The 9721-nt window shown below is 39.5% G+C and overlaps 1 protein-coding gene across 3 annotated transcripts in view; it reads right to left on the bottom strand.

The window, feature by feature from the left end:
* Positions 1-478: 478 nt before the first annotated feature.
* Positions 479-9721, bottom strand: part of grid1a (glutamate receptor, ionotropic, delta 1a) — a 262279-nt gene continuing 253036 nt past the window's right edge. The window contains exons 13-17 of one of the 3 annotated variants that reach the window (XM_039784461.1): positions 9305-9500; positions 7433-7599; positions 5584-5824; positions 2269-2410; positions 479-1250 (exon numbers count right to left, since the gene is read on the bottom strand). In XM_039784461.1, the coding sequence (XP_039640395.1) occupies positions 835-1250; positions 2269-2410; positions 5584-5824; positions 7433-7599; positions 9305-9500 (1162 nt within the window). In that variant the 3' untranslated portion in view covers positions 479-834. Of the gene's footprint in view, positions 1251-2268; positions 2411-5349; positions 5825-7432; positions 7600-9304; positions 9501-9721 lie in introns of all 3 variants that reach the window. The other 2 variants (XM_039784462.1, XM_039784464.1) reach the window with 2 other exon arrangements.

Here is a 9721-nt window from a genome sequence, read left to right as displayed (position 1 = left end):
AAGATGACATCCTCCTATGTCTTTTGTCCACAACTCAAAGATATTAAGGGTTACTGTCATAGAGGAGTGAAGAAACTATAAAATATTCAAATTTAAGAAGTTGGAATCAGAGAATTAAAAAAAATGACAAACTGATTAATCAATTATCAAAATAATTGCCGAATAATTTATTGGTTGACAACTAACCTAAAAAAAACTAAAAAAAAACATTTCAGGCATTCATTTCCCTTCTATTATACTTTAAACACAATTTTTTATCAGCGATGCCAGAGGCACAGATACACACTGACATCATGGCACTGATATTCTAAATGTTTTCAAGCACACGTCTGTCTTTTTGTAGTATACTTTTTATTTTTTTCATATGAAACAAATCAATTCTTCCAATGTCTTTTTAAGTGTGAAATTTCTTTTTAGCATAAATTCTCACAGGACATTCAGTTAATGTTGATCTGAAAGAAAACATCTTTGAACTTGGCACTTAGAAAACAACCACAAAGAATTGTCACCTTTATTGATTTAGAACAAAATTTACAAAGCCATTCAAACAGTCATTTTTTTAATACTTTTATGTTTTTTAAACTCAACTGTTGAGAATATTCAAAATACTCTTTAATGTTGCTTCTCTCTCTCTTTGTACTTACAAATATGTACATTAATGTCTTGTCATGTGTTTACCCACTGACTCTTCATCACTGGTAATAAAAACCCATTTTTAGTGTTTTATTTATAACTCTTCACACTGTTAGCACTCTGTTTAGCTCTCCACTATCTGTTTGAGCTTGAGTGTCTGTGAATGTTTGGTGTGCTCAGATGGATGTCCCGTGGCTGGGCTCACTGGCTTCTGGGATGGGTCCTCCTGGCACTGGTTGGTAGGACATTGGCATGGGTGTCTTGACTGGGCTCTGCCGGAAGAGCCCCCCATTGGGCGCCCTGTGTTTGCAGCGGATAGAGGGCATGGTGGCACTGCTGAGGGGCAGGGGCAAGGTCCTGCCAGCGGCTGCACCCAGTGTCCTTCCTGCCCCATGATGACCCTCCTGGAGGAAGGTGGTCACAGAGAGCCGCGGTGGCCCCCGATGGGCTGGGTAGTCCCGAGCGGACAAGGCCTCCAGGGACTGGCTGGGCTGCATGCTGCCAATGTCCAGGGCAGAGATCTCGATAGACTGGCCTGGCAGCTGCTTGTGGGCCAAGTCCTCGTCCAGAAGGCTGTTCAAACGATGGTGGACCTGTTCCAGGTTCACCTCTTTGTCCTAAAGATAGATGGAAAGAAAGGCAGTGTGTGTGGAATAAAAGAGGCCAGGATAGAATAGAAAGGGTTTAATGGAAGGGAGAGCATGAATGTAATTAAAGAGGAGCGTGATAAAGAATAAAAGTGAAAATGAATGTGCAGTGAAAGGAGTTATGAGGTTATAGGAAAGAATGGGACAGGGATAGAGAGTGAACGAAGACAGAAAAAGACAGGTTACAATGTTTTTGTTTTTACCATCCCCATCATGACCAGTTTACATGCAATGCAGTGTACTTATTATTTCATTATTCAGCTGAAATAACACGCTGGCTAATTTCAGCTTTATTCAGGAAACCAAATATATAAATTAATATGCTGGATTTTTCCAAGCAGCCAACATCAAGAGGGACATTACCTTAAAACCTTAAATCTTAAATATGGTCTTGTAAAAGGTAATGTCTCAACTTCTGAAATGAACTTAAATGAAGATGTCTCTTCATGCAAAAGTGTTTACATTTTCCCACAATTAGGTGACCACACATCTGCAATGGGCTACTCTTGCATGAAGAGCATCTGCTGTTAACATGACAGGCTCCAATGGACGCACAGATCCAATGAATCAGACTTTGTGAGACAATAAAATCTAAATGAAGACAAAGTAGTTAATTTCACTTAGTTCAAATAATCTAAATTATATTGAAAAATCGTTTAAAATATTATTTTTTCTAAAACATACAGTACATTAATGAGGTAACACAAACATGGGAGAGGGAAGGGAGAAGCCAAATAAAGGCACATGATTGTTTTTCAGACACTGTTTGGCTGCACCCTGCCCTACACGATAATATTTTATTCTATCATCATGCACCCATTAAGTCGAGCCACACTAAAGACAAACAAAACGCTAAATAACAGGAGAGACCATGGAGTGAGATGACAGATGAAGCAACTACAATCTACCCCTGCCCGGCCCCATGCCCCGCCCTTTGCCCTGACACAGCCAATGGCCATCCAGTACAGTACGTCAGGCCTCTCCTGACCTGTGTCAAGAGCCTCGGCCTCCTCCCAGTCTCTCTCTCTGTCTGTCCATATGTGCCGCCTCCCTTCCGGTGAAGCGCTTGTTATGTCATTATATGTCAATGGACCAGAAACTCTTTCCAGACCGTAATCCTTAGTCACCTGCTGAAGATCATAGACAATGATACATAACCAAACGGTCTCATGTGAATCCGGACATTGACATATAATTGCAATTAATTACTACTTAGGTTCTAAAAGGAATAGTTTGACATTTTGGGAAATACTCTTAGTCGCTTTCTTTCTGAGAATTGGAAGAGAAGATCTATACCACAACTGAGAGGAGTGATTTCAGGCAAACCTTGTATCAGTCCGATCATTTTCTTCAGAGACTGACGTTTGCATGCACATAATATTCCGTTTTTTGCCCTTATTAAAAAAAAATACAATATTCCGACTAAGCTGTTTACATGGCTTATAAAAGTGAATATTCCACTAATATTCCCGTTTACATGTAGCCGTGCAAAATATGATTTTTTCAAAGTTTACCAGCGGTGGCGGACTTGTTGGACCGTGCGAACACAGTGTCCCTCTTTTTTCTTCAGCAAGCTTCTTGAAAAGGTTGGTGTAGCGATGTGCGCATATCCAAAAACCTGTTGATATCCAAGTCTTTGAAAATGTTTAAAAGTGTTTCTCCTTCTTATCGGGTCTGCAGTCTTGCAAACTGTTGGCTGATTGGTTTGTGTACAGCAACCATAGCAACACACAGAGCTGACCATAAGCCTGCGGTAAAAACCCTGATTGAGACATATTCCGAATGTCCAAAGCATGCCTCTAAAACCCGAATAATACCGGAATATCTCACGTCTTAATCGAAAAATGCTATATTCGGAAAAAGGCCTTATTCGGAATATCCAACCGGAATATGCTGTTTACATGACCTCTATCAAATTCGGAATAATAGTGGAATATTGGTGTGCATGTAAACTTGTGTACTCAACTGACAATTGAAGCATTTCCTTGACTAACCATCTCCTGGCTGTAGCTTGTTATTTACCAATCAGATATGAGAGTGGTATCAATCATCTGACTCCCGGCAAGAAAGCAAATAAGGCTATTTTCCCAAAATGTTGAAATATACCTTTAAATGGCTAATGTGTACAGGTTTGCAGTAGGTTTTGTTTGAAATGGCTGTCATAATATCCACATACTGTTTGTTTGTGCTGTCATAGTGCCAATGATGCTTGAAACAATTCAAGTGAAACTCCACCCAAATCTTCGAAATATTAAATATATCCGTGCAGGCTTGAAAGGTAGTTGGAAACATGTTCTTGTGTGAAGAACAGCTGCTGCGGTCAGCTTGAATTCATGACTTTTCAAAAATGTAAAGCTATTCAATTAAACAGTGATATAAAACTGAGAAAAGCAGCAAATTCTCACATTTTAAAAGCTTGAACCAGACAGATATTTTTGCTTCATAAATGACAAATTATTCTATTTAAGGGTTGCAATCAGTTTTCATTCATGATTAATCTAATTTTAAAATGTCAAACTGATTTTAAAAATGGTTGCCAAGTAATCCTCTGTAATCAGTTTCTGCTCTATTCTATTTTCTATATTTTACCACTCCCTCTGGTGAATATACACATGAGCGTCTGTTCTCCAGGCAAGCACAAAGAATACTGTCTGACCCATCTCATATTCTCCACGCAGAGTATGAGGTCTTACCCTCTGGCAGAAGATATAGAGTACCAAAATATAGTCGCAAGTCAATATCTGCCTAGGAAATCGTCTAGTCTTAATCTGCATTGCTATTTTTACTTGTTCTGAATACACAGGCCACAAGAAGTAATTAGGTTTTGTTTTTGTTGTTGTTGGGGTCACTTTTACTCAAGACATGCTAACGGCAACAAAGGACTCCATTCATTACGCTAAGCTAGTGGCAGCGCCGCCAGACTAAGACAATGCACGCACTGAGACAAAAATGCGTTTGTCCACCTATATAAATATAGAGGAGACGGTGAATAACCCTATTTCAACAAACGGTGGCGTATTCCTTTAAGTCCAAGACAAATTTCCCTACGGGGACAATTAAGTATATTGTATATCATTTATATCTATATATTTATATTTATGTAATTTAGCATCACTGAGAATACAGATGGACAACAGGGTATTAAGAGTGTTTTGACAAATTTCTATGTACTTTTTGATACTATATTCTGCTGTGAAAACTGCCCACCCACTTTTTCCAATCACATTTCAAGCCTTCAGAGGGAGAGTGTTTGATGCTCAAAAGATACATTTTGAGTGTAAAATCGCTTCAATACATGTCAACAAACAATAATAATGGAGCACACAATCATGATTATACTCAAAAAACACATTTTATGTTCTATAAATAATGATAAGTGGTTTGTCTGTTGTGAATATCACATGACAGCAGTATGTGGTTATTATTAGAGCAGCTGCACCCAAAGACTGAAATAGAAATCAACAGCAGTAAGTCAAACTCGTATGCACCAAAAACCAGCATGGGTGGAGTTTGATTTACTGTGTGTCTTTAATGGTTGTCTTTAGCCAGTGGTTTTTATTGGATTGTTGGACTGTCAAGTCAAACAGGCAGGTCAAGACTCAGATTCTTTACTATCTGCTTTTGCTCACACTTTAGTTTAGGGATCCATGTCAAGCCTTAGTTGTCTGGACGCCTCATGCAGAGGGGCTGCCCAGTCGACAGCAGCGAGATGAAGTCAGAGCTCTAAAGCATTAAGACTTGAATGGATTAGCTAAAGAGAGCTATTGTACAACTGAAGCACATATCAACTCAGAAGTACAATTTCAGTATGTGGTTTTGAATTTGCAATTCAACGTGATATTTGCTTTTATCACTTCAGCTGCAGTTTTTTTCACACATGAGCATCAGAGATTGTGATTCTGTTCAGGCAATTAATATTTTGATGTGTCAGTATGAGAGAATCACAGTGTGTGGGTTTGAGAGAGAAGCCTCAGAAGTCCCTAACAAAGCACCCCAACCTCTCTCCCAACATGAGAAGGAATGAGTAGATTGATCACATATGATGTCTGGACTATCATCAGGGGCACACCTATTATAACTGGGTGTACTGCAGCTCTACTAAATCGGGGCTGGCGTCAGCGCCTGCTGGATCCATAAAGTAGAGTGTGGCAGTGGCATCTCTGGGCAGGACCGGGGGGCCCGGGGGTCTGGGTCTCGACCGGGGCCTTGGTGGGGCAGGGGGACCCGTGGTGGCCACCATGGCCCGGTTCTGGGTTAGCAGGCTTGGGACTGGGCCCTGGCCCGACGAGATGTCAGTGGTCACCTCTTTGGGCTGCTCTCTCCGGCAGTGGTTGCTGTTCCACCAGGTCTCCAGTGCAGCCACAAGAAGAGCCAGCAGCAGCCCTGCAGCCAGGATGCAGAATACGCCAGCAAAGCTGTGGAGACGCAGCGCCCGTCCCTCCGGCTGGGCATCTGCGTGGCTCTGCAGGTCACAGCGGCCTTTCCTCGGCCACCATTTCTGCTTCAGGATGTCAAGGTCCCCTTTTTCCTGAAGCTCCAATATCCTGTGGAGAAGAAACAATAAGTAGTTATTTCACACAAGCAGGATTTGTCCAATGTCCTGTGGTATTATTACATGAAACTCTGCACCTAATAGCTTGGATTCAGGCATGTTAAATGCTGGCTTATCAAATGACAAAGACATTGGAGTAGAGAATGGAAAATTAAATATAATTTTCATAAAGAATATAAGTAAATCAGTAGAACTGCTCTGAATGACTATAATTACAAGATAATACTGTGTAGCTGTTAATGTACTGCATTAGCATTAATTGTTAGTTCACTAAAGCCCCATAGTGGGTAGCTGTAGTTAGCACAGCAGCCGATTGTAAGATGTGATACTGACGCATTGTTAAAACAATTTCCAAATGCTAACAAGAGCACAAAGACCAGTGCTATTTAAACGAGGCAAAGAAAAACAATCGCAGCTTCAAGATTAATTGGTTTCATATCAAATTGTATAAGCGTAGAAACAAAGATGATCAAATACTCCAGTCAGCCCATTAGTTAGTGTACGGAGAGGAATGGATGGATGTTGTGGAGGAGAATGATGACAGCTGAGTACAAACTGAGGCGAGGCACTGAATCTGTCCCATCGGAACAGTTAGCTTTCTGCACAGTCATTATTCAACCTCTTCAACAGTGACTGGCATATGTGTGTTTGTGCACAAGCGTGCACATTCATTCAAAGCAAAAAGGAACACTCAGACTTAAAGCTTTTGACATTTATACACATTTACACTCTTGAAACCCCTTTAAATATTCACCATTCCTTTCCTGCCTTACACTGTCATGTATTTAAGATCTTTCACGAGGCACTGTTTGTAGTTTACAGGGTGATCAATCATCCAATTTCAGATGGTGTTTGTCCTGAATTTATTTTTTGTTTGCTGCCCTGATTTAAAATTCACTACTATCAATCTTGTAAAACTGCACTGAAAATGTTTGGAGCAGCATATTTCTGTCTTTTGTCTGGGAAAAAAAAATGATTAACCAAAAAAAACAATGGACTGAAAATATGAAATATGTACTTCTCAGTCTGTGTCTTCAAGAGAAACTGTGGTAAGAAATGTTCTGGTTGTATCTAGACATCAGTCAACATTGATACGGTTTATTACAGCTTGGGTTTTATTTCCATAGCTGTGGCTAGATTTGTTTCGTCTGTTATGATAATATTGTACTCACCGAAGAATTGCTGAGATCTGGAGACATGGTAACATGACGATCACACACATTGTAAACAAACCTTCAGGTTAGTCAAACCAACTTTCTGGTTCAACTTTGACCTACTGTACTTCCTGTAGTTGTGTGCACTCACTGTTACCCAAATATAGTGGTTCGATAATCTGGCTAAACTGTCGACTCATTTACAACCTGTCTGACCGCTTGTATTTCATGCCCAGTTGGACCTTTTTTTTAGGGATGTTTCCCTGTTTCCAAATCTCAGCAATGATTTGGTATGTAACTGTTAGAACCGATGGCCAGAGCTACGAAGATACAATGCATTGGTTCCATTACGGCTTAACTAAAATGAATGCATCGCAAATAATAAATTTAATCAATACACCGTTAAAAAAAATATATATATATATATAAAATAATAATATACGTACTTCTGAGAGAAGAGGTCTCTGTAAGGACTGCCATGCTGCAGGGCCATGCCGTAGCCTCTGGTACTCATGCCGTTTCCTGCTACGGTCAGTGTGCAGTCGTCGTCAGTCAGAGCAGCGTACTCTACCACCGCCATGTCCCACAGAAAGGCATACGACTCTCGCTTCACCTGGATAGTTCAACAATAGAGATATAGATTCAAAGGATAAATACATGGCTGATGTGTTTTAAATAAGAGTGACACTAGCAGGAGTTTTTCCAGTTGTATTTCCCTCATCAGAGACAATGATTGTACCGTACGGACAAGAAAAAATGATGCAGTACACACATAGAAACAAGACACACCCCATGATCCTGAGGACATCTACCTTAAAGTTGAAATATTTTTCTCAATTTTTTGATATAAAAATCAATACTTCTTACTTTAAATCTCATGGTTAAATTTATGAACTTTTCCATTGTCATGTCCCACCCAAGCATCATGGTTTAAGCACCAAAATGTTGAAATAGAGAGTAAAGACATTAACAACCAACCGTGTGATGATTTTTTTTTTGTCAAGTTTGGTCTTTAACTTTCCTTTAACCTTTACTCCAAATGTCCCTGTGTTGGTGGGAGAGTTGTGCACAGGAAGACTTTTCACTGGGAAAAAAACAATGAGTAGAGCAAACAGTATTTATATTTATTTGCAAAGAAATTAACCTAAACATTTTGCCCACTCATTAGTGTAATCATTGAATAGCACAGCATTAGGTTTCTTTACAAAGATGATGAAAATAATTGCATCCATATTTGTTTTTCCAGCGTAGCATTCCTCTGCATGTAGCATATTTTCAGAGACACAATCATGTGCTGTAGCCTCAAGCGCACACTGTGGAGAATATGTAGAACAACCACAGATAGAAAATCTGTCTGAAATCCTCCTGGACGTTTTTTCTTTTTCATGCACTTCTCTGGCCTTCTTCCCTGTGGTGTCCCTACATCCTACATCTTCTAGAGTAAGACTGTGCTCTTAACAAATGCAGCTCAGCAGCCTTTTCACCTCAAACCTCATTAGGACTACACAGGGCTCTCAAGTTCACTCAGCTTTAATAAATAAACACATACTGGAGAAATCACATTACCATCAGAGTGAGGCACATGCAGTAGTTTGTGGGCTTTAAGAAGCACTGTAGTAATTCAGCAACCGTGAATAAAATGGCTTCATCTCATCAAACATGTTTGGAGTGGGATTTAAAACTAAGAAGAGTTGGTTTCCGTTAATGTGTCTGCGATGCAACCTGGCCTGACTACACTGAATGCAATTAGCTGCTCAGATAATAAAGCAGTTTATATGTAAAGACTCTGGAAGATAAAAATAAGAGAATGCATACATATGAATTCAGTAGCACAGAGTTTTTGAGAATAATTTAAAACCCTCAAAATTCAATAGATTTAAATATCACTTTACTCACATGCCCCTGTGAATCAGGGATGGTGATTATTACTCAAATTTTTTGTTCCTACCTGGTAGTGTGACAGTAAAAAGCTACATTTTGTTATGTTTCACAGTGTTCATTTCTCTCTGAGCTTAAAGAGATATAATCATATTATCATTATATTTTTAGACAAATATTTAAAAGTTTTTACAGTTTCTGGAGGACAAAGCAACCTCTTCATTGCGTGCCTGTTTTATGTCAAATAATAGCAATGTATATTTTTTGAAACGAAAACAATAAAAAAAGAGTTAACCCTTCAGAAACAACTGATTTGATTAAATCTCACTTTTCATATACAATATAAAGTATGCAAAGATGCCAGCAGAAGTCCAACAACAGCAACATGAGCTAAAAGTGAGGCAACATTTACATTCATGAATACCAAAACAATTACGCACCTTCTTGATTCCTTCTGATGGGCTGGAGACAGAGTTCTCAAAGGCGTTGTTTTTGTTGATGGTCTTCCAGAGCTCAGCGAATGTACTGTCCTGCTCCAGAGGGTTGGTCCCTTTAGCCTGGAAATAGTCGTACACGGCCGAGTCCCTCACTGTCCCGTAAACCAGGTCCACCTGCTTGGACAGGTCCTGGAACGACCTACAGTCATGGTCACAAATATGGAGTTGTTTTATTAGATTTGATAGAAGATTGTGATTGTTAAAACAGGAAATAATAAACAAAAGTCAAACAGAAACAGGCCTTTATGGGAGAATATTTCAGTTTGCGTCATGTAGAGAACTTAATAACTGCAGGAAATATGACTGTTGTAGAGTTATTTATCAAAAACACAGTGTGAATTCATCTAGAGAGGGTATTAA

The sequence above is a fragment of the Perca fluviatilis genome, chromosome 19 (assembly GCF_010015445.1).
Source record: "Perca fluviatilis chromosome 19, GENO_Pfluv_1.0, whole genome shotgun sequence".
NCBI lineage: Eukaryota > Metazoa > Chordata > Actinopteri > Perciformes > Percidae > Perca > Perca fluviatilis.
Note: the sequence above shows the minus strand (reverse complement) of the source record. Positions and strands in the feature narration are given on the sequence as shown.